At 36.7% G+C, this 26269-nt stretch overlaps 1 protein-coding gene across 2 annotated transcripts in view; it reads right to left on the bottom strand.

Annotated features, from left to right (window-relative positions):
- The window catches only part of RNF17 (ring finger protein 17), a 149331-nt gene that overhangs the window by 39970 nt on the left and 83092 nt on the right, over nucleotides 1-26269 (bottom strand). For both annotated transcript variants that reach the window (XM_036299996.1, XM_036299997.1), the window contains exons 16-22: nucleotides 23365-23518; nucleotides 17403-17518; nucleotides 15726-15846; nucleotides 11155-11275; nucleotides 7490-7717; nucleotides 6681-6831; nucleotides 6409-6527 (exon numbers count right to left, since the gene is read on the bottom strand). In XM_036299996.1, coding sequence (XP_036155889.1) covers nucleotides 6409-6527; nucleotides 6681-6831; nucleotides 7490-7717; nucleotides 11155-11275; nucleotides 15726-15846; nucleotides 17403-17518; nucleotides 23365-23518 — 1010 coding nt within the window. The remainder of the gene's footprint in view (nucleotides 1-6408; nucleotides 6528-6680; nucleotides 6832-7489; nucleotides 7718-11154; nucleotides 11276-15725; nucleotides 15847-17402; nucleotides 17519-23364; nucleotides 23519-26269) is intronic.

Below are 26269 nucleotides of genomic sequence, written 5' to 3'. Positions count from 1 at the left end.
TAAGAAAACGTTGATAGTTTAAAAGTTTAAAAACTTTCTGTAGGCCAAATACATGATGCACATTACTTGGATCTGGCCCACAAACTGCAAACTACAACCTGACATAGAGATATGCTTTCAAATTTACGGATAATGAATTAGAAAGGACAGCCGAGATGTTAAAAAACAATATTTGAATTTTGAAACCAATTAGATGAAATCTGAAAAGAATAAATGTAAAACTATATTTTGGTGAAAAAAAACCGAATGATTTAAGTGTATAGAAAGCTATAGTTTCCTAATAGTTCCCGCAAATAAGAGCAAGTGTCACGCCTATGAAGCCCCTCTATGTGGAAAGCCCATGTAAAGACATCAAAGCCTATCTTGCCCTCCAGGTCAGTGCTGGGTCTTTGGGTGTAAATGCTGACTTGTTTCAGTTGGCGATATCTCCTCCTTCGGGGGAGATGGGGCATGATAATTCTGATCGAGTCAACAAATAGAGACTGATGTGCTTGAAGCTTCTATACTATCATTATAAAACTGAAAGTAAAATGGAGTTACAATTCACACCACTGGGATTTTTACTAATATTCACAAGGTCTATGCAAGTTCAATGAAAACTGCTTAAGAAATTCAATCTAACTCACCTCCACAAAATACAAATTTAAATACACTACACTAACCAAATGTAATGAAAAGAATCACATTCATAGTTTTAGTGAGAATTGCTCAGAATGTATCTGAAATAATTCTTCTAATTTAAACCAAAAAACATTTGGAGAAGCAGGAAAAATCTAAAAATCATGTTATTTTAGGATTATTTGACAAAACTAGTAGCCTGGAAGAAAAAAAATATTAGTAGTCTTAGTGGAATGTGGTATAGACCTTTCCATATCTGATGGTTAGAAGAATCAAGAGGCTTGTTTGTGAGACAAAATGAGGATGTGTGGAAGACATGAGGAGACCAACTGCAATGCAGTGTAAGGAGATATTAGCAACTGGAGCTGCCTAATAGACAAGTTTCCTTGAGGGTAAATACACTCTATAGCACTGGAGGTTTTCAAGCAGGTCTTGAATGTACATGTACTAGGACAGGTATAAAAGAAATTACTGTCATGACACCTCTAAGTTGGATTCCAAGCCTAAGATTCTATAATTCTTGTTACAAAGACACTATGGCTTTATTGCCATGGATTTATCTAAGAAGGGAGGTCTCCATGAATCAGGAATTTGCCACTTCTTTACTGTTCAGAAAGAAGTCTGAGGATAATTAGACACATGCTAAGTGCTCCTGTGACTCCTTTCTAGCCTGGGGAAACCATAAGATTCAGGTCAACATTGAGATTTATGAAGAGCCATATTGAGTTTTACCAAATATTTCCTCTTTAATTATTTATTCAGAACAGACTGTATTTTGCTATATCCCTTTAAGCTATATCTTATTTATAGATTTTTCTTTATACCTGAAGATTATCTGAATATTTTATTTAAAATCTGGTGAATTCACCTTTAAAAAGTTATTATGGTAATTTTCAAACATATTCAAAAGCAGAGAGAATATAAAAAATCTGATGTATCTATTACTCAGCTTCAACAACTATAAATACATGACCAATTTTATTTCATTTATACTTCTACATACCCCAATCCCTGATTATTTTTAACCAAGTCTCAGACATAACATTTTATTTGAAAATATTTTAGTTTGTATTTCCAAAAGATAGTATTTTTAAACAAACATAATCACAGTATTATCTCACCTAAAACACTTAATAATCCTATATAATAAAAGGCTAATATGCAAATCAACCAAGCGGCAGAATGACCGGTTGCTATGATGCACACTGACCACCAGGAGGCAGACACTCAATGCAGGAGCTGCCCCCTGGTGGTCAGTGCGCTCCCACAGGGGGAGCACTGCTCAGCCAGAAGCCAGGCTCATGGCTGGCGAGTGCAGCAGCTGCGGCGGGAGCCTCTCCCGCCTCTGTGTCAGCACTAAGGATGTCCAACAGACAGCTTAGGCCTGGAGTGGGCCTAAGCCATCAGTCAGACATCCCCCAAGGGCTCCGGGGACACCCCACTCCCCTGTCCTGAGTGCACAAATTTCGTGCACCAGGCCTCTAGTTCTTTAATATAAACCATTCAGATGGTGGTCATTTTTTTCTGATGTTTCCAAAAAGACTGAATTGGTGAACAAAGTCCATATATCATGAATGGCTGATATGTATTATTTCCCCTTTCATGTCTTTCCCTTGCAACTTTCTGTTGAAGAAACTGAGTTATCTGTCTGGTAGTTTCCATGGTCTGAACTTAGCTGCTTGCATTGCCACAGTGTTTAACATGTTCCTTATATTTCCTTTCAATTCATAGTGAGGTCTAGACTCTTGATCAGATTCAGGCTTGTATTTTTTTCCCCAGCAACACTATTCATAGGTGATACTGTGTACTTCTATCAGGAAGTATACAATGTCTGATTCTCTTTTTGTGATAGTACAACTGATACCTGTCATCTAGATTCCCCTCTGTGTTTATTTGGGTTATAAAATGATGCCATTCTAATGATGTCACTCTTCCTTTGTTAATTGGAATATTTATAACAAACTTTATAAATTGAACTGTAGATCATATAGGAAAAGCAAGACAAAACCTCATTTCCCCTATTCACCACTTTTTGGAATAATGAAGTGATTCCCTAAAATCCTCTAAAAGTAAGCAGTGAGTTTTTGTTTTGTTTTTTTAAATCACTTTATACTTAGGGATTTAAACATATCAAATGCTTTACCAATTACCATTATCCTACTGATGTTCAAACTGTCCCATCTTTGGTCAGTGGAAGTTATTCAGGTTGGCTGAATTCTTTTGTTACAATCCTAATAATTCTTTACAGCTTTCTTGCTTTTTGCTGTGGCAAGATATTCTAGGCTCATATTGGCCAAAACCGGTTTGGCTCAGTGGATAGAGCGTCGGCCTGCGGACTGAAAGGTCCCAGGTTCGATTCCGGTCAAGGGCATGTACCTGGGTTGTGGGCACATCCCCAGTAGGAGATGTGCAGGAGGCAGCTGATCTATGTTTCTCTCTCATCGATGTTTCTAACTCTCTATCCCTCTCCCTTCCTCTCTGTAAAAAATCAATACAATATATATATAAAAAAAGATATTCTAGGCTCATATTGTACATTTCCTGCCCCAGACCTAGAATTGAACATTTTCCCAAAGAGCATCAATTTCTGTTGAGGGAAATGGCATTTGGAGGCCTCAATTTGCATACCAGCATAGCTCATTATGACTTGGGCCTTCATGTTACAAGGCTAAAAAAAGGTGTTTTTGTTTGTTTGTTTTTAACAATGAAAACACCTCAAGAGTTTCTGTTGATATTTATAATTCAAAATCAGGAGTACAAGGTAAGTTAACCTTAGTCTTACACCTTTATCATCTGTATACCACACCAGTTCTTAACGATATGTATGTAATTACTATTTTGACTTACCCCACAATACATGCACAGTAGATTCCACAACACTACAACCCACTTTGAGATTAATGAAAACAACTGATGATTGGGGGTAAGGAGGAGTTATTTTTTTGTCCTTAGGTTATATTCTGGTAAGAATGTATAGTCAACTTACTGTGTTTTAAGTGTTTTTGAAGAAGTTCCTCTCTGAAAGTCTAGGCCATGCTATGTACAGATAGTGAATTTCATTTTTCTTACCATTTTACTGATTTGTTTATATAACATAGTAATATAGTTCCAATATAAAATCAATATTGTTAGTAACCTCTTTTTGTTTTCCCCCAACATTTTATTTGAAGTACTTACTCCTAGTTAATACCAATAAGACAAACAGAAAGTTTATTCAAGTTTTCATAGGTACTCTACTTTCTCCCCTCATTTTTGAAATTGTCATATTTACTTTGCATGCTATACTGTTTCCCTAATAATTATCATTTAATCATAGTTCTGAGGTAAAGTAAATGTAATGTTCACCAACAGTCCTTATTTCAAAATCTCTCATGTCTTTTTACCTAAAGCTTGTTCTCTTACAGATTCCTCAGGAACAACACTCCTGAGTGGTCATATAAGTTTGTCTGTAGTCTTTGTCTTGAAGGTCAGTTTGGCTGGACATAAAACTCATAGCCTGCCACTTTGAGTATTTAAAAAATGTTACTGCATTATCTTCTGACACAAAGTGTTGGTGATGACAGTGTGATTTTACTTCTCTTAAAAGTTCAATCATTTTACTAGATAATCTCTCAATGTTGACATTCCTGATTTCCCTTTCAATATATAGTTTTGTCTTTTGTTTTAGAAACACTTTCTTGAATTGGGTTTTTAGCATTTGGTTCTATTTCTTTTAGTTTTCTTCTTTGAAATTCCTATTACATATATGTTAGGTCTTTTTCTTTTTGGTCAATTTAGGTATCTTTTGTTTTCTTTTGAATCCTTTTGATTTTTTTTTTTTAATTTCAAAAATCTGTCCTTATCTTGTATTTATCTAAGGCATTGTTTATTGTGTATTTGTGTTTTCTCTAGTTTAGTCTACATTTTTGATAGAATTTTCTTTTATTTTCAAATTCTTTCCTGAGTGTTATCTTTTTCAAATCATCCTTTTTCTTTTTTAAAATCTTTATTGTTGAAAATATTACATGTCCTCCTTTTCCCCCATTGACCTCGTCTAACCCACCTCCACCTCACCTCCCCCAGGCCTTCACCACCCCAAATCATCCTTTTTCTGTATCTTATTTCTGAGTTTTTCTAATTGTTTTATGTTGTTCTTCACAGTGTCTATCATTTTCAAAAAGTTTTAATTCATTCTGAAATGTCAAGATTATAGTTTATTATGTTGTAAGCATGTCATTTTTGGTTCCTTATTCCTTTTTTTGGTTAATCCTCACCTGAGGATTTTTTTCCCCATTGATTTTTAGAGAGAGTGGAAGGGAGGAAGGGAGGGGAGAGAGGGAGAGGGAGAGAGAGAAACATCAATGTGAGGAACACACTGATTGTTGCCTCCCACACATGCCCCAACCAGGGCCAGGGATTGAACCTGTAACCCAGGTACATGCCCTTGACAAGGAATAGAACCAGCAACCCTTTGGTGTGCAGGCAGATGCTCTAACCACTGAGCAACTGGCCCTTATTCTTTTTTCTCATAATAATTTGCATGGAATTCAACTGTAACTCTTGCTTTTGATCATGTTTTAAGTAAAAATCTCCTGTGCTTAGGAGAAAGGGGCGATTCATATTGCTTTTCTAGCTTCCTGGTTCTGTTGTATTGCTTTCCCAAAGTGACAGAAAATGGGGCCTCATACTTGATATTCCTCTACTCCTCTGCCCTGCTTTTATCTGTATCTTTTCTTTGCCCCATTTCTGTCTTCCTCAAATCAGGCTCTTTTTCCCACTTGTCTTTCCTCAGTTGTAGGGTCATAGAAGGGAGCTGAGATGGCTGAGAGCTTACACAGCTAGGAAAGCTCCAGCACCACAGGACTGGCACATTACAGGTCTCTCGCATTTAACTACAAAGTTTCCTGCATTACTCCCTTCTCTGTTTGGGTTGCTGTTCTCATACTGGCCTGTCTGCCTCAGTGAAATGCTCTTCCCAATTCCTTTTCTCAGAGCTGTTGGCAGCCAGTCAACTTTCCCTCCACATGCTCCCACACTACTGCTGACGTCATACCGGTTGGTTTCTGTGTGCCACATCTACTTGTATTTGGGGACTCATAGGTGAAGCCCTGTTGCCTATTTTTGTTTCAGGTGTTGACTGTACAGTTTTTAGTTTTGCTCTGTGTTTATGGTAGAATTCTAGTAGATTCAAAAACTATACCATGCCATTTTCCCAGAATCCTCTCAAAGTCACTCTTTTTGGTAATTTACCCATTTTTAGCTTTCCAATGTAATCCTATGCTTATGAAATACATTTTATTTCTTTTTTAATATATTTTATTGATTTTTTACAGAGAGGAAGGGAGAGAGATAGAGAGTTAGAAACATCGATGAGAGAGAAACATAGATCAGCTGCCTCCTGCACATCTCCTACTGGGGATGTGCCCACAACCCAGGTACATGCCCTTGACCGGAATCGAACCTGGGACCTTTCAGTCCGCAAGCCGACGCTCTATCCACTGAGCCAAACCGGTTTCGGCAACATTTTATTTCTATATGTCTTTGTTCCTCAAGTTTTTTTTTTTTAATTTAACACTTTGAATTTTATGGAGATATCTGTCATACTCACCTATCTCTATTTCCTTAATACCACAAAAATACATGTGCTTCAAATTTTTATCTTTCCCTCTTCTTTAAAACCTTAAAATTAACTAGATTTTATGAAAATTTAAGAATATATTAGCATAATTAAAGCTGACCGGAACCCATCCCAAAGGAAATATACTTAAAATCACATTCATTAATGAGAAAATTTACTCAGCTAAAAACTACCTTATATCAACAAGAGAGCATTCCAAACATAATCTTCCCATTGTCTTTAGGTTTTCTTGAAGTTCTCTTAAACAGTTAATATTCACTACTAGTTCAACACCCACGTCATACAGCAAGACCTATGAAAACAATAACTTTAAGTCTATGGAAAGATAAAACATAAAAATTTGTTTTGCAAATGAAAAGCTTCATAAAAAATGAATTAAATAAATCCAGGATAAAAATACAAAATGGATGTACTTTCATGACTATATTTTTAACTCTGCATTTACCTCTACCAACGTGTCTGTAACCATTCTGATGATCTGGCCTCTTCGCCACTGATTGTTATCTGGAATCTTAACAGCACAGTGCATATCATTTTCCCATTTAATAGGTTCCCATTGTGAGTTTTCATAAGCAGCTACCATCTTTTCTTCTAAACTACGTAAAGAAAAAATATTTTAACTTTCTAAATCTTTTCTGACAACATACAATTCTCTGACCACATGTCTACTCCAGCCCAACTGAATCTCTTTCTTCTGATTACCCAGACTATTTCCACTGTAGGGTGTTTGAACTAGCTCTTCCCTCTGCCTGACATGAACTTCCCCCAGATATCTTCATGGTTTACTTCCCTTTCCTCCTTTATGATCCATTTCAAATGTCACTGTCTCTGTGAGGTCTTCCTTGATCATTCTAAAATTATCTTCCTCCCCAAATGCTTTTTTTTAAATTGTCTTTATCACCATCTGCTACACTCAATATTTTATTTGTTCACTGTTTCTCCCTCTACTAGAATTTAAGCTCTATAAAGCAAAGACTTGTCCGTGTTTTTACCACTGTAACCCAACACTTAGAACACTGGCTGTCAAATAATTGGTGCTCAATAAGCATTTGTGGAATGAATAAATTCTAATATAGTGAAGTTAGCCAGTAAAGATAATAACTGTATACTTTTAACTAGTAAAAAGTAGACTATTTAGCTGAAATAATATAGCTATTTTTAAAATTCTACATTTATGACTTCTAGATCTTTGAAATAAAATATAGAAAAGAGAATAAAATCATATGCAATATATGTTTCCCTTATATCATATACCTATTAAGTAAGTTTTCTGTTAATAACCACTGAACATAAATCTTCTCAGGAGATATTACATTACAGATATGCACAGGCAGTTCCTTATTGTAAAGTGACTGAAGATTCTCATTAGGTAGAGATTTTGCTGTCACAGAATTTAAGTTGTTTACTTCATTTGAAATAATTTCTTCTGGAGAAGGATCCCACACTTCAGTATGCTTTTTGGAATTATCTTTGATGGTGTACCTGAAAAATAACAAAACCCATTAGCAAAAAAATAGTTCATAAAATATGTTTGCATTTGCTTATAGAGATGAATGGGTTTTAGCTGTGACTCACTGCTTCCCAGTTTGGATATATTAAATAGCAATTTTAGTCTTAAAAAAGAAGTTATTAACTACCACCAAAGTAAGCACAAAAAGAAAAACCTAAAAGCCAAACTTTCTATCTTAAAAACACAGCTTAAAATACCAACTTTTGCCTTTGCTGGTGTGACTCATCCTGGGTGTCGGGGTGCGGGATCACCAGCTCGATTCTTAGTCAGGACACATGCCTGGGTTTCAGTCACCAGTTGGGGTGCGTTTGGAAGGCAGCTGATCAATGTTTGTCAGTTGAGGTACATATGGGAGAGAGCCAATCGATGTTTCTCCTCTCCTCTCCCTAAAAGGTAAAAAGAAAATGCCAACTTTGGCCCTGGCTGGTGTGGCTCAGTTGGTTGGAGTGTCTTCCCCTACACAGAAAGGTCATGGGTTTGATTCTCGGTCAGGGCACATACCCAAGTTGTGGGTTTGAACCGCATCGGGGCACATCAACCAATCTCTCCCATCCTCTCTCTCTAAGATCAATAAAAGCATGTCGTTGGTGAGGATTTTTAAAAAGTACCAACTTTGCTCATAATTTCACCATTTCCCACTGATATTTTGTACTCACCAAGAATTTTCAGTTTTTTGATAAATTGAATATTTCCCCTCGACTAAAAAGTATCAATGTTTGCCATTTAAAATGCAAGTGGAAAACAAATGATATTAAAGGGTGTTAAGGAGCAAAATTATTAAATAAAGAGTTTAGAATGTTTAATATATCCCATTAGTTCAGACTCTAACCACAGATAATTAGATGCCATTTTCTATTTCTATAAAGGAAAAAGTTAATTCCTTTCACCATAAGTTTGAGATTTAGCTAACCAAGATGACCGATTTTTGCTGCAAAATCTAATGGACAGTTTTCAGTCCTTATCTGATATGAACTCTGAGCACTAGCCGACAGTATAACTCAAAGAAATACCAGGTTCTAATGGCCAAGAAAGAACTGTACCTCTAACTTTTGGCTACAACAGAAGTAATTTGATTATTTGACATACGTCCATGTAACAATTTAATATTAATGAATAATTTGAGGGCATGTTCTCAGTTTGACACATACATGTTATCTTCTACTGTGTGTTAACCATACTTTATGACAAGATGGACAATTTTTTTTTAAATTTCATCTTTACTGAGGCATAACTGATATATGACATTGTAAGATACTTAAATGATACATACATATTTATCAAAATCCATAACTATGAACCTTAAAAAGGGTGAATTTTTATTGTATATGTTATATTTCAATAACTTTGACTAACAAAACTCAATCTAATATATTTAAGAGTTTCCTTTCTCCTCTGTCTCCTCCTCACTTAGGACTTACACTGAGTGGCCAGATTACTATGACCCCCGGACGTTTGTAGGCAAATTAGCTATAATTTCACGCTTAAGTTGCTAGAGGGCCAGACCATTATAAATAGGGAAGCAGGTTGTTTACCACGACAGAAGTGATTTTTTTCCTGAAGATATGGGTAAACAACGCAATTTAACAGCCTTCGAACGTGGGATATATTTGAACGTGAGTGGCCAGATTATTACGACCACCTGACGTTTGTAGGCAAATTAGCCGTACACTGCATCGTATGGGATATGGAAGCCGAAGGCCTGTTCGAACACCTTTGCTGTCTGCAGTCACCAAGATAAAATGTCTCCAATTTGCACAGGAACACAAGGATTGGACAGTCGAGCATTGGAAAAAAGTCATGTGGTCCAATGAATCACGTTTCCAGTTGCATCATGCAGATGGCAGAGTGAGAATTTGGCGGAAATAGCATGAAAGCATGCACCCCACATGCATGAGTACAACTCTTCAAGCTGGTGGGGGCAGTGTTATGGTTTGGGGCATGTTTTCCTGGCATAATTTGGGCCCTTTAATTCGTGTGGAACAAAGTCTGAATAGCACAACGTACCTAAGTATCGTTGCTGTTCAAGTTCATCCTATCATGTTGATGGCGTATCCCAATGGAGATGGCTTCTTCCAACAAGACAATGCGCCATGCCACGGTGCTCATATTGTGCAGGAGTGCTTTCGAGAACATGAGGGAGACTTTACCTTGCTTAGGTGGCCCCCACAATCACCAGATCTCAATCCAATTGAGCATTTGTGGGACGAAGTTAAAAGAGCCATCAGGCAGCTGCTTCCACACCCATCAAATCTCACAGAACTGGACAGTGCTGTTCATCAGGCCTGCTGTCAGATTCCTCGCATCACTTTTCAACATCTCGTGGAGTCTATGCCAAGAAGAATCGCTGCAGTACTGAAGGCAAAAGGTGGCCCAACGAAGTACTGATGGGGTGGTCATAATAATCTGGCCCCTCGGGTTCAAATATATCCCACGTTCAAAGGCTGTTAAATCACGTTGTTTACCCATATCTTCAGAAAAAAATCACTTCTACTGTCGTGGTAAACAACCTGCTTCCCTATTTATAATGGTCTGGCCCTCTAGCAACTTAAGCGCGAAATTATAGTTAATTTGCCTACAAACATCAGGTGGTCATAATAATCTGGCCACTCAGTATATACTGGAAAAAGGACAGGCCCTCTCTCTTTTGCTACTAGTTCTTCTAGTGTTAGGGTTGGGAGGGGAAGCAAGACCACACACTGAGCACATGACTGCAGGCTTCTGCTGAGTGTCACAGCTTCTCTGGCTTTCCCTTCTCTGGGTGTTATCAAATATTGGCTTTCTTAAGGGCTATATGTGGGAGTTCTTCAGAAAATCCGTCAAGAGCCACCCCACTGCATAAGTCCCTATTGTGGAAGAATTGCTTTGTCTTGATTCCAAACCCTCCCAATCTCTTCCTCACCACCACTCTGTCCTTCTGCTTCTAGTGTCATCTCAACCATTGTCCTGCCCTGAGTATCAGCACAATGGCTCAAACCTGCTTCTCTTTCAAAGTATCTGCTTGAACCCAGGAAAATTCACATTTCTCCAAATGGAAATGTGGGGTACTCTACCAGTATGCTTATTCTGTATCCTGCCTTCTCTCTTCCTAATTCTCTTCTCAAACAGGTACAAGAGGCTTTCCAAGTAGACGTTCAATCTAGAAATAAGGTGCCAGTATCCTTTTCTAAAATGTACCTTCAATCTCTAGGAGCCATTCTCGTGGTTTCAGGATTCCTTAGGGTTGGAGGGAAAAGCCACTCTAGTCCCTATTAGACTAATGACTTCAATTTTGTTCCCAACCTAACAGCAGGGAAAAAAATCCCACCTATGGCCCAAGTAGATACCCAAAGGGGAATGACATGCCAGTTTCCCTTCTTGTGAATAAAGTGTTACATATGAACTAAAAATAAAAGTTTACAGGTGTACTTACCCTACTTCATAAGATGCTAGGCCCTCTTTGATTAGCTGGTCATTAATACTAATAGGAGTCATTCCAGGAGCACCAAGAGAATCAAAAAGCTCAACCAAGAGCATGTTATCTTCCAGGATTCCTATAAAACCATTAAGACTCGTTTAGGGAAAGAAAGAAATATGTTGTAAAATATACTAAATGAAGCAATTAAAAAAACTGGAAACTTTTTTCATTTTGTGTACATGAGGTTTCTTGCTGAATAATGTCAAAGTCTCTAAGGGTAAAAGTATCATTTTGCAGACATAAAAGAATTGCCAATATTATCCATAGCATATACAAAATAATAAAATGTTCATTTTATGCTATTGTGTGGTGTTCTATAATGAACCAAAAACAGTTTAAAACTTTTAGATTCAGAAAAATATAAATTGACATATATTCATTGAAAAATTGTTTTGTGTATGTTTTTACACTGTTTTATCAGATTCAATCAAGTTCCAGAGGACAAAAAAATGAATAAAAATTAATTCAGGTCAGTGATTATTTGCAAAGGTTTATGGTTTTTATAAAAATTGCACAAAGCTAAAAATAACAAAAACTCAAGCCAGAACCCTTAAGTAGAATTTTTTCCCATCCCTTAATCAACTGGATTTTAGGACAAATCATCTAAATTTCTTTTAGAAAACAAATTGGTTGATTATTTATTAGATCTATTTCTTAAACTAAACTAGGAGTTAGCTGAGGGTAAAGTTTATATCTCATGTGCCTATTTACTTATTTATGGGACACAGCATAGAGAATCTGCTCAATGAGTATCTGAATAAATGATAGAGGAATTTCTTTAGGCAACACATACTTCTAAGCATGGAGATCAGTTTATGCCTGCACCTTCCATACATTAGTAGCTGGTACCTGTTAGTCAGAATGATGATTCCAAATAAAAAGATAAACTGTTACCAACAATAACATCCTTTATCATCTACTAATAAGAATACATACTAGAAAATGTTTTTCAAGAACCTGAAATCATTTATAACTACTTTTCAATAGACCAGGTATATTATCTAGAAACAAAAGGCTGAGAGCCTCAATAAACTTTGACCTCCTTACTTTCTGTCTCTTATGTTCCTTTCAGTTATCTGATTTCCTACTTCCCATGTATCAAGTTCTTTATTCCAACAGGGCCAGCTTTCCTGTACCTTTCCTGTACCTTTCCTGTACAGCTGTTCTGTACCTTTACCACCTCCCTGCTCTGCTCCTATTTCCAATTTAAATGTCCCTTGCTTTATAAGGTAGCAATGCATATTAATGGGAAGCTCTCATTCTCATCTGTGGTAGTTCACTTTATTATAAATGTCTTGACCTCTTAATCTCATCATTGTGCAGGTTAGTGGGGAAAACTACTTAAGGTTGAGCAGGGCCTTTTGGTTAGTAACTATGATCTAGATCAGTGGTTCTCAACCTTCTGACTCTTTAAATACAGTTCCTCATGTTGTGACCCAACCATAAAATTATTTTCGTTGCTACTTCATAATTGTAATGTTGCTACTGTTTTTGAATCGTAATGTAAATATCTGATATGCAGGATGGTCTTAGGCGACCCCTGTGAAAGGGTCGTTTGACTGCCAAAGGGGTCGCGACGCACAGGTTGAGAACCGCTTATCAAGGTTAATAACTATGGTGGGACTAGTGTTTGGATTCTGTTGGTATAATAAATAAGAGAAAGGGGGAGTCAAGAAAAAAACCCAGGGAGCCCAGTCTTTTTTTTTTTTTAATATATTTTAATGATTTTATACAGAGAGGAAGGGAGAGGGATAGAGAGTTAGAAACATCGATGAGAGAGAAACATCAATCAACTGTCTCCTGCACACTTCCCACTGGGGATGTGCCCACAACCAAGGCACATGCCCCTGACCAGAATCGAACCTGGGACCTTTCAGTCCACAGGCCGGCACTCTATCCACTGAGCCAAACTGGTTAGGGCAGGGAGCCCAGTCTTGATGGGCTGTCCACAGGAGGGGACATTCATGGGAGGAGCTCAAAATCAACAGAGTATCAAAAGGAAAGTTGGGAAGCATAATTATCTAGGGTAAAGCTCAAAATCGGTGGAGGTTACTCAAGGACTAAGAGGCCCTTAATTTACTGCTCATATCAGAGAAGCCAGATATAAAAATTCTATAGACTAAGGATTCAATTTTTATAATCATAATCCTCTTTTATGGAACTATTTCTTCAGAAAAAAATTTCTTATATAAAAGTGAATAAATGATCACATATGTCATCATTTCTAGACTATGTGACCTTGAGCACTTGATCTCTAAGCTTCAGTTTCCTCATTGTAAAACAGGCTAATAATCTGACAATGGTTGGGTTCATTTAATGGTAGTATGAGAAAAGTGAAAAAAATGGATATAGCCCTGGCTGGTTTGCTCAGTGGTTGCAGGGGTCCTCAAACTTTTTAAACAGGGGGCCAGTTCACTGTCCCTCAGACTGTTGGAGGACCGGACTATAGTTTAAAAAAAAAAAACTATGAACAAATTCCTATGCACATAGCGGTGGCAAAAAACACCCAGTGGGCTGGATAAATGTTTTCGGTGGGCTGCATGTGGCCCGCGGACCATAGTTTGAGGACCCCTGGTTAGAGCATTGGCCCTCAGACCAAAGGGTCATGGGTTTGATTCCCAGGCAAGGGCACATACCTCGGTTTCAGGTTCCCTAGCCCCAGTAGGGGCTCGTGCAGGAGGCAACCAATTGATGTGTATCCCTCATGTCAATGTTTCACTCTCTCTCCCCTTCCTTCCTCCCTTCCATCTCTTTTTTCCCCTCCTCCCTCCCTTACATTCTGTCTGGAAATCAATGGGAAAAATATCCTCAGGTGAGGATTTAAAAAAAAAGAAAAGAAAAAAAATGACATAGTAAAATTACCCTTAAAGACCCATAAATCAACCCTAAGCAAACATGGTCTTGTGTATCCTACACTAGTACTCATTAAAACCAACAAAGCCGATGTCGATCATAGCTTTGGAACATATAAAGCCTCAGATAATTAAGATTCCCAATCCCCCTATCCAAGCCTCTTGGAATTAGACATGTTTCAGATTTCTTCAAATTGAGAAAAGTTGCATATTTTATAATACCCCCAGTAGATTCTGAGACAGCATCCCACAAACAAACATTATTATCCTGAAGTGGAATATATGCAGGTCCTCAAATTATGTCATTTTGTTATTAACATTGATGAGATGCCTAGGAACTAAACTCGTTTATATCAATTAGCCTATGGTAAAAATGGTTTCATTACATGTTGTTTTGCTTAAGGTCTCAGAACCCATTGACCATGTTAAGCAAGGACTGACTGTGTGACTATTCATTGTAAAGGAGGCAGAAATTATATATATATCTCCTCATGTTGATTCAGATCAGGTTGTGCCATTGAAGTTTTGATTTTCACAATTTGTTGGGTTACAAAATTGTTGGCTAGTGTCAGCCTATGTCTTGGACCCAAACAATGCCAAAAAAGAAGTAACTTTTTTCAAAATACACTGAGAGTCTATTGTTCAATTTACTCAAGTCAAATGAAATGAAAACAAACAAAAACTATTTACCAGTTATGTCTTCCCTCCCCTCACTTTCCTGCAAATTAAACACTGACCTCCATTATTGCAAAATCAGGGACACAGTCCTGGCAAAAATGCAAACAGAAATAAGAGAAGCTAATTCCTAGCTTTAGGGCTTTCAAGAGGCTGTGTTAAGGGTGACTTGATCGTTAATAGTAATTTTAACCTCATGTACTGATTTAAAACTCTAGACTGCAAGTATGTCAAACTCAAAGGCTAACATGGGCCAAATAAACAAGGTTTAAGTTTATGTAGACTGCAAAAAAACAAAAGCTTCAATTTTCATAGAAATGTAGGTTTATTTCTATAAAGACATGCTGAATACAAAGGGCTGAAATAAATGAGTAATCATTAACATCAAATAACAAAATTTTAATAAAAATTATTTTTTCTTGAACATTAACTTACCAGACACTGAATAACTGCACAAATTAATAAGCATAACACAAATAAACCTATTTTTCTTTTTCTCCAAAAGTGAAATATTTCCTGTTGTGCACACCAAACAAGTCAGTATAAGACTAATGATGTGGCAATTGGCTGCTAAAATATTCACTGCTAGTATTAGTGGAGAGAAATGGTGCACCTGTGTGTTAGGTGCGTAAGGGAAATGAACGTAACATGATTATAGTAATCAGTCATGAGAGAACATTGTAGTTCATTAATAATTTTATATATCAGGATATTGTAAAAATTAAGTTATGAAATTTTTATTAAAACATTTCTTACATACTGTTATATTGGCTGGGCTGCAAAAATGTTCGTTGTGGGCCACATGCAGCCCAGGTGGCGAGCTTGACATGCTTGCTCTAGAGCATGGAAGACACTACTCCATTTTACCTAATTTCAATAAAAGTCATCTTCACTACTCTTGTTGATGACACACGGAATTTATTATAAGATCTGGTGAATGTTATTCTTATTTAAAATTATGTATGATCACAGAAAAATATAAAAATGAAAATAGCTTACTAATGACTGAACATGTCATAAATTTATCTTGAGTTTTTTCTTCAAATTTTTCTTTAGCTTTTTTGGACCACTGCAATGTCCCTTTACATGGTTCAATATAGGCCAGCTTACATTTAATTGCCTGTGTCAAACAAAATTGCACCATTAAGAAAGTAAACTTAATTTCTAGTTATTTTAGAATTAAAGTTTATGTGTGTTCAAACTAAACTTTGTGTTTGAATTTAATACATATTCAGAAAATAAATAAATATGGAAGATGCCTATGACAGTACTTTATAAATGCAAATAATTGGAATCAACAGGATACCAGAATAACAAACATCCATCAAAAGAATTACAAGAACCTTATGCTACATTATTAAATGAGAAAAGCAGGCTATAGGACTGTATACAGCATAATCCTATAATTGTTAAAAACAGAGACGATGTTATGGAAGTACGTTAAAAATATTGAATAAGCCCTAACTGGTTTGGCTCAGCGGATAGAGCGTCGGCCTGCAGACTGAAGGGTCCCAGGTTTAATTCCAGCCAAAGGCATGTACCTTGGTTGCGGGCACATCCCCAGTAGGGGGTGTGCAGGAGGCAGCTGATCGATGTTTCTCTCTCATCAATGTTTCTAACTCTCTACCCCTCTCCCTTCCTCTCTGTAAAAAATATCAATAAAGTACATATTTAAAAATATTGAATAATTCTGAGTGATTCCCCTCATTTTGCTTATCTATATTTTTAACCTCTTCCTATAACTTTCTACCCATTTTAAAATGAAAAATACTGCCAACAGCAATTCAGAGGATTACAGAAGGCTACATTGTTTTCTTCTTCATTCTTGTAGACATCTCTCTTTCTCTTGCACATGTTAGATACACTTAAACATAAATGGGATCACAGTAAAAATACTTCTGTAATGAGCTTTTTTTTTTACACATACTCTTCCCACATTATATAGATATTTCAAAATAACATTACACGCTGCAGACCAGAAAATTCTTATAAAGACACAAATATATATACACATTTGTTTATAATGAATGCTTATTTGCTAAGATACACATTATTTCTTAAACTAGAGGCCTGGTGCACAAAAATCTGTGCACTTGGGGGGATTCCCTCAGCCCGGCCTGTGCCCTCCTGCAGTCTGGGACCCCTCGGGGGATGTCTACCTGCTGGCTTAGGCCCGCTCCCCAGAGGATCAGGCCTAAGCTGGCAGTCAGACATCCCTCTGGCAACCCAGGAGGCCTTGGGGGATGTCCACTTGCCAGCGGGGAGCAGGTCTAAGCTGCAGTCGGACATCCTTAGCACTGCTGAGGAGGTGGGAGAGGCTCCCACCACCAATGCTGTGCTGGCAGCCATCAGCCTGGCTGTGGCTGAGCAGAGCTCCCCCTGTGGGAGCGCACTGACCATCAGGGGGCAGCTCCTGCATTGAGCGTCTGCCCCCTGGTGGTCAGTGTGTGTCATAGTGACCAGTCATTCCCAGTCGTTCTGCTGTTAGGGTCAATTTGCATATTGCCCTTTTATTATATAGGATAGCAACTAGAACATCTCTATAGTCATGTAACAGAATTTATGTATAGACAAAAATGTTAGTTACCAGAACATTTCTATGGTGAAATGACTTTTAAAAATACTTTCATATGTGTGCTAATATTCTAAACCTATGATTCACAAGAAATAGATTACCTTCTCTGGGGGATTCAGAAATTCATCCTTTATTTTACGCATTTCTTTAAGTGTTATTTTTGCAGTATTGCCAAAGTCCACATATTTAACTTCAACTTCACGATGTCCAGGCAATCCTTCAAAAATTATGAAATTAGAAATCACAAACTTGGAAAGAAAAATCTATCTAGCAAAATTTAGAGTGATTTAAAGTCAACTAATACTTAAAAATTTTTAAAAATTGATTTTAGTGAAAGGAAAGGAGAGAGGGAGGAAGGGAGAGGGAGAAAAGGGAAAGGAGGAGAGAGGGAAAGAGGGTGGGGGAGAGGGGGAGAGATGTGAGAGAGAAACATTTACTGATTGCCTCCCATACTTGCCCTAGTCAGGGATTGAACCCACAACCTGGGAATCCAACATGCCACCACCTGGTGTACAGGATGACACTCCAACCGAGTCACCCTGACCAAGGCAGATTAGAATACTTTTATGTTCAACATGAAGCATAGTAACCTCCATCTTATATAAAAACTGCTGTTTGAAATTTTAACCCTGTTATTCTGGCTTCTGTAAACACCTGCTTGCTTAAATAATAGAGAAAATAAGACTACTCCCATTCCAGAGAGGCCATAAACGATGCCCCAGACAGAGCTGTCAGTGCTGGCACAAGCCAGGCCTTGAGATATGGTCTCATGGCCCCTTCCCAGCACACAGACCTTCTTTCTCAGAAGGTCTGGAAGTCTCATTCCAAATTTGGGAGACAAAGAACTGGAAAAAGTATCAACAGGGAAAGCTTCCTCCATGTTTTTGCTCAGAATTTGAAAGACATTTTTCTCTGGGCCTGTGCATAATAATAATAATAAAAGTGTAACTCCATTTCTCTAAGCATTGCTTGTTTTTTCTCTGGTCTTCTTAACAAACATACAAACTTAATATTTGTTAAAATGTAAAAAAATATTTCTAATATGTGAACTTAAAAAAATCAACCATAATCCATAGTTGTTCAGACTTGGTGACTAAGAAATAAGATATTGAAGGGACAACCAAAATAAGCATAATAAAATAGCTATCAAGTGCTCATGATGATAGCCTAAAAGTTAAGAATTAGACTTTGAATTAACTGTCTTGGTTAGAACTATAGCTCAGTCACTGATGGGCATGTGACTCTAAGCAAGCTGATTAAAATCTCCAAGGTATTACCCTGAGCAAGTTAATTTTTCTCTCCAACCCTCATTATTTCATCTGTAAAATGCGTATATCAAACAATCAAATCTTGTTCAACTTTTTTTTTTTTGAGAATTTACCTATTTAAAACATTTTACAGAGCACCAAGCATAAAGCAAGCACTTAATAAGTGTTGATTATCAACACAGGTCATCAAACAAGGCAAAAAATTTAATAATAAAAAACTAAGGATTCATTCATATAATATGTAACTATGGAATTTTCAAAATTTATTTTCAGGATATTGTGTAAAAGCAAGTGGAGACAGACCTCTATGTCAATCTAGTCTCTATATTTTAAAGGATACCAAAGAAACCTCTGGAAGATTCAAATACAATGAAGTTTGAATAAAGACCAATACAACCTGGCTGGTATAGCTCAGTGGTTGAGGGTCAACCCATTAACCAGGAGGTTATGGTTCGATTCCCAGTCAGGGCACTTGCCCAGGTTCAGGCTCTATCCCCAGTAAGAGGCATGCAGGAGGCAGCCTATTGATAATTCTCTCTCATCTTTGATGTTTCTCTCTTCCCCTCTCCCTTCCTCTCTCTGAAAATTAATGAAAACATACTAAAAAAACAGATCAAACACAACTGACCTTTCTTAGAAAAACTCACAATACACAGTTGACTTTAGCTTTTCTCAGAACATGTATACAGTGCTACTAACCTTGTTGCCATCATTTTCAAATTTAAGGACTGATACTATATATGCTTTCAATATGGGAAAAATACAGGCTTTCTTTGCTCCTTAACAGAAGTGGAAAAGGTAGAACAACACAAGCACTCAAGATAACACGTCAAACAACTTAAGCCCTTCCGTAACTGAGGTGACTGGGAGGGCACTTGTCTCTAAAAGGTAAGAAGGTCAGGGAACCTGTCCCCACTTCCACTGGAATCTTTATGTAGAACAGGGGTGGGGAACCTTTTTTCTTCCAATGGCCATTTGGATATTTATAACATCATTCACAGGCCACACAAAATTATCAACTTAAAAATTATCCTGCTATATTTTATCAAACATTTAACTAATTCACCCATAATGCCATGTTCGGGCCAGACCAAATCATTTCATGGGCCTTATATGGCATAAGGGCCCAACATTCCCCATCCCTAATCTAGAAGAATATTCTCAACTGTACCACTACCATTAGAACCTTACCATTCCTCAAGTCTCTGAAGGAAGATGCCGTTTTAAACAAAATAAACAAAAAGATAAAGGTTGGAATTTAAACAACTTTTTACCCAAATTATTAATCGCATGAGAGGTGAGTCAGGAGACATGAAAGGTCTCAAAATTTACCTATCATTTATTTTCTCTGAGGAAACAATCAGAAGATGCTCCACCAAAAATAAGAGAGTAAACCGAAGAGGTAAACCTGAGATCCAAGAAACAATGGATCCCATACAGAGAACAGTGAAGTGTATGACCAAGGGAAATAAATTCCCAGGATAACAAAATTGCAGTAAACCTAAGGGACAAGCATTCTAATTGGAGCAGAAGACAGAAGAATGTTTTCACAGTTAAAAACTAAATATAAGACTTGTACTCAGAAATATAGAACATGGAAAAAAGAGAAAGAAGACTATATAAACACATGGAAGAATATACTATGTCACGGACTGATAGAATCAACATCATTCAAATGTCCACACTACCCAAAGCAATATATAGATTCAATGCAAGCCCTATTAAAACACAAATAGCATATTTCACAGATCTAGAACAAACACTCCAAAATTTATATGGAAACAAAAAAGACCCCGAATAGCCACAGCAATCGAAAGAAGAACAAAATTGGAGGGATCACAAAACCAGATATCAAGCTATACTACAAACAGCCTGGTGTTGGCTCAAGAACAGACAAATAGATCAATGGAACAGAATAGAGACCCTAGAAATCGACTCAAGCTGTTATGCTCAATTAATCTTCGATATAGGAGGCAAGAATATACAATGGATTCAAGACAGTCTCTTCAATAAATGGTGTTGGAACTGAACAGGTACATGTAAAAAATGAAACTAGACCACCAACTTAAACCAAACATAAGAATAAACTCAACAGCCGAAACCGGTTTGGCTCAGTGGATAGAGCGTCGGCCTGCGGACTGAAAGGTCCCGGGTTCGATTCCGGTCAAGGGCATGTACCTGGGTTGCGGGCACATCCCCAGTGGGAGATGTGCAGGAGGCGGCTGATCGATGTTTCTCTCCCATCGATGTTTCTAACTCTCTCTCGCTCCCTTCCTCTCTGTAAAAAATCAATAAAATATATTGAAAAAAAAAAAAAGAATAAACTCAACATGGATAAAAGATTTAAATGTAAGTCGTGAAACCATAAAAATCCTTGTAGAAAACATAGGTAGCAAAATATCAGACATCTCACATAGCAAAATTTTCACTGATATAATACCAGAGAAAAGAAAAAATAAACAAATGGGACTACATTTAAAAAAAAAAGCACCTGCACACCTAAAGAAATCAGCATCAAAATGAAAAGGGAACCCACAATATGGGAGAACATATTTGTCAGTGATACATGTAATAAGGGGTTAATATCCAAAACATATAGTGTACTCATAGAAATCAACAAAAGGAAAACAAATATCCCAATAAAAAAAAAATGGGCAGAAGACCTAAACAGACACTTCTCCAAAGCAGTCATACAAATGGCCAAGAGACATATGAAAAAATGCTCAACATTACTAATCATTAGAGAGATGCAAATTAAAACAATGAGGTACCACCTCACACCTGTCAAAATTGCTGCTATCAATTAATTAACAAACAAGAAGTGCTGGGGAGGATGTGGAGAAAAAGGAAGCCTAATACACTGCTGGTGGGAATGCAAACTGGTACAGCCACAAGGGAAATCAGTGTGGAGTTTCCTCTAAAAAATAAAAACAGAACTGCCATTTGACCCAGTGATCCCACTTCTAGGAATATACCTTAAGAAGCCTGAAACACCAATCAGAAAGAACATATGCACCCCTATGTTCATAGCAGTGCTATTTACAATAGCTAAGATTTGGAAACAGCCCTAGTGCCCATCAGTAGATGAGTGGATAAAAAAGCTATGGTACATCTACACCATGTAATACTATGCAGCAGTAAAAAAGAAGGGTCTCTTACCCTTTGAAACAGTATGGAAGGACCTGGAAGATACTAAACTAAGTGAAATAAGCCAGTCAAGAGAAAGACAAGTATCACATGAACTCACTCATATGTGTAATCCAATGAACAAAATAAACTGATGAAAAAAATAGACTCAGAGACATAGAAACATGGAACAGACTGTCAAATCTAGAGGGAAGGCAGGGAGTGGGAAGAGATGAAATAAAGAACTTGTATGCATATATATGCATAACCCATGGACACAGACAGTGGTGTGGTGAAGACCTGGGGTGAGGGGCAGGGGCAGGCTAGAAGGGGTCAATGGGAAAAATAAGGGGACATATGTAATACATTCAGCAATAAAGATAAAAATATATTATATATTAACTAGAGGCCTGGTGCACAGATTCGTGCACCAGTGGGGTCCCTGGGCCTGGCCTGCCCCCTCTTGCAATCCGGGACCCCTCGGTGGATATCGGAGAGCTGGTTTTGGCCCAATCCCCGCAGGCCAGGCCAAGGGACCCCGCACCAGGCCCCTAGTGTGCATATAAGATCTTTGGTTAATCTCTTCCCTCCCTAAACCCCTCCTTCCTCTCAGACTCATTAGTCTGTTCCACATTTCCATGCCCGTGGTTTCAGCTCCTGCGTTGAGCATCTGCCCTCTGGTGGTCAGTGGGTGTCATAGCTACTGGTCAGTTAACAGGTCACTTAGGCTTTTATATATATAGATTATAAAATAATAAATAAATAAATTTTTAAAAAAACTGCTCTGGCCAGTGTTGCTCTGTGATTAGAGTGTTGGCCCCCGTACCTGAAGGGTCATGGGTTTGGTTTCCGGCCAAGGGCATGTACCTGGCTTGCAGGTTTGATCCCCAATCCCAGTTGGGGCATATGCAGGAGGCAACCAATCGATGTCTCTCTCTCACATCGATTTTCTCTCTCCCTCTTCCCATCCTCTTCTTCTCTCTCTAAAAAGCAATGGAAAAATTATCCTCGGGTGAGGATTAAAAAAAAAAAAATTTAAATAAATTAAATAAACCTAATATTATCTGAAAGTCTAAAAATGTGGAAAACTGTTTTGAAGTATTAGGCAGATGTAGCCAAAAATTAAAAGAAAAAGTAAAAAGTTGATGCAATTATTAACTCAGAATTAAACAAAGTATATTTTATGGTTTACCAATGAAAATAGTTACATAAAATATTAATTTAAGTAAAAACTGTAAGACAACTGTGAGGGGACAAAAGAGCTATAAGAGATCTAAAACTTATCTAACAAAATAAGTAACATGTAAGAAAATATCAACAAAGTACTATATGTTATTGAAAAGAAATAACAGGTAGATACCAAAAGAAATGGCTGAGTTAAAAGTATTTGCCTATTAGGAGGAGAGTGGAGTGTAGTCATTTAAGCACTTTTTAACATCTTAAATAAAGCAGACATTAGAAAACAAAAAAATGGTCAAATCAAATGAAATCTAAGGAGCCTCTCAGAGATTCATCTCCCAACATTATCACTAGCTTTCTAAAGACAGATGACAGATAAAAATTATAGATCAAATAATATCACTCCCAAGATTCAATTTATACCTACTCAAATGATATCAGTTCTTAAGCATAACATTTCCTTGTAGAAATAGTGTGCAAAATTGCCTACCAATGACTTTTGCCCGGTACCAAACTCCATCTTCAAATTTGGCTACACATGCTTGATCTTGAACTGGACAGAGAATTTCTAGATTTTCCCCATCTTCACTTTTATAGAAATCTTCAATTGTCTTTAATAGAAATAAAAAATCCAGGCTCTCTATCTAAGAAATAAAGGGATTAAAATATTGCAGTTTCATAGAAACTTAAATTTTTAATGTTGTATATATTATAAAAATGGCTTATAAAATTAAGAAATGTTAGAATTGAAATTAGATAGAAATCATGTTATATAATTTAAATTTGAAATAACTTCTTTCAGAAGAAGCATATAAAACTAGCATAGACAAAAAATTTTAATCACATTCCTCCAGATATCTTAAATGTAGATCCTTCTAGATATTTTCTGACACTTTCCATGCCTTTGTTTTTTACAAAAAATGAGCTCATACCATACATACAATTTGACAACCTGCATTTTAAAAAATCAACTCTCACCTTTCCTATTTTAGTAAGTGTTCTTATTAGTACTTCCAATTTAGATTTCTCCAACCGACCAAAAACTAGTATCCAATCCAAGATTACACATATCTGGTTATCTTGTTACATCTGGTGTATTCTTTTAAAAATGACCCTGTCTTATTGAAGAATCTTCTATTTTTTCTGTAGACTGTCCCACCTTTTGGATTTATGTGTTTATGTCGTCATGCTGTTATTTAACTTATTTGTTCACTGAGTTGGGTGTCTTCCCTGAATTTCCTAAAAGATGAAAATTTTATCTACAGGTGTGATGGATCAAAGCCAATGCTTTTTGGCTAGAATATATCATAACTAAAGTTTATGAATATGCTAAGATTCACATATGGATTGGAGTGATGATTCTAATTCCTGCATTGTACAGTGGTCATAAAGTAATTCATGTAGTGCAACTTTGGCATTGTGTCCAGTTTTCTATCAACTATTCTATCTAATGGTTTTTAAGTGAATTGATAAAATATTTAAATTAATAATTTCAGTAGGGTTTGTGAAATGGCAGCATTATTGAATAAAATAGAGCTTTCTATTATTAAATGGACTATTTGGTTATCTTTAGGAGGAGAGTGGAGTGTAGTCATTTAAGGAGAGCTGGTTTTGGCCCAATCCCCGCAGGCCAGAGTTTTAGATCTCTTATAGCTCTTTTAGATAAGTTTTGATTCTCTTATAGCTCTTTTAGGAACTACAGTTCCTAAATTTCCTATAGTACCTAAAACATAGTTCTTAAAACAAAACAAAAAGATAAACATTTGATTATTTTTCCAAATATCAATTCTTAAGGTTAAAAAATCCATCTCAATTAGGAAAAAAAACAAAAAAAGTTTTCGCTCTTTTGAGTATAAAAACGCAAGTGGAAATTTTCTGAATCTCTCTTTTATCATTTCATTTAAGTTGCTTTAAAACTACTTTAAACACTTTGATCTTTTATATTTAAGTACATATTACTCATATTCTTCCATTAACAGGTGATCAAAAGTGAACACTGGAAAATTCAATAGAGGATGACAATCAGCAAGATAGCAAACTAGGAAGCTCCAAGCTATCATGCTTCCATAGAAACATTGAAAAATCTAGAAATTATTGGAACAAACTTTATCAGAGCTCTGAAAAACAGCCAAAGGTTTACAACAACCAAGCAAACATCAAATTCTTCGTGTTAAAAAATCTCTGCAAACCATTTGCTGAACAGAGATCTCAGTGATCACACACAAGGAATAATCTTTGCAAAAAATAGTTCCGAAAAGTCTCAAACCAACAACTACAGTCTTCAACAATTTAAAAAAAAAAAATCCAGCAAACCTGGGGGAATCTGATTTTCAGAATGCACACAAAATAAACAGATAAAAAATGTCACTGAAGAAGCCCAGATAGTGGACTTACTAGACTTAAGAACAAATGTCTTAAGTATGCTCAAAGAGTTAAAGGAAAACCTGAACAACTAGAAAAAAAAAACAGGAAAACAATAAAGAACCAACATTAAAATACCAACAAAATGGCAGAAACTATATAAAGGAATAAAACAGAAATTATGCAGCAAAATAGTACAACTGAAATAAAAAATATACTAGAAGGTTCAAGAACAAATCTGAGCAAGCATAAGAAAGAATCAATGAATATAAAGATAGGACAATTGAAATCATTCAGGGAGGAACAGTAAGAAAGTGCAATGAAGTGAACAAGAGACTAAGGGACCTATGGTACACTATTAAACACACAATATACACAATATGGGAGTCCCAGATGGAGAAGAGAGAAAGAAGTAGAAGATCTTTTGAAGAAATAATGCACCAAACTTTCCAAATTTGATGGAAGACATGAATTACAAATCTAAGCAGCTCTATTTTATGGGTTGAATTGTGCCTCTCCAAAAAAGATATGTTAGAGTCATAACCCTGTAGCTCAGAATATGACTTTATTTAGAGATAAGTAGGGTCTTTCACAGAGATAATCAAGTTAAAATAAGGTCACATGGTAGGACTTAATCCAATATGATTGATGTCCCTATTAAGAGGAGTACATTTGGGCAGAGAAACAAACACACAGGAGACTGCATGTGAAGATGAAGACAGAGACTGGGGTGAAGCAAAAGTCATGGAGCACCAAAAGTTTCTAGTGAACCACTATAAGCTAGTAGAAGGGAATGGAATAGATTCTCACTCACAGGTCTCAGAAGAAACCAACCCTACTGATAAATTGATCTTGCACTTCTAGATCCGAACTGTGAGACAATAAATTTATGTTGTTTAAGTCACTTAACTTGTGGAATTCTATTATGACAGTCCTAAGAAATGAATGCAGATTTTGGTTCTGGAAAGTAGGGTGTGAATGTAACAAATACCTAAAATGTGGGAGTGGCTTTGGAATTGGGTAATGGGTAGAAG

Source organism: Myotis myotis, unplaced genomic scaffold (genome assembly GCF_014108235.1).
Source record: "Myotis myotis isolate mMyoMyo1 unplaced genomic scaffold, mMyoMyo1.p scaffold_m19_p_3, whole genome shotgun sequence".
Taxonomy (NCBI): Eukaryota; Metazoa; Chordata; class Mammalia; order Chiroptera; family Vespertilionidae; genus Myotis; species Myotis myotis.
Note: the sequence above shows the minus strand (reverse complement) of the source record. Positions and strands in the feature narration are given on the sequence as shown.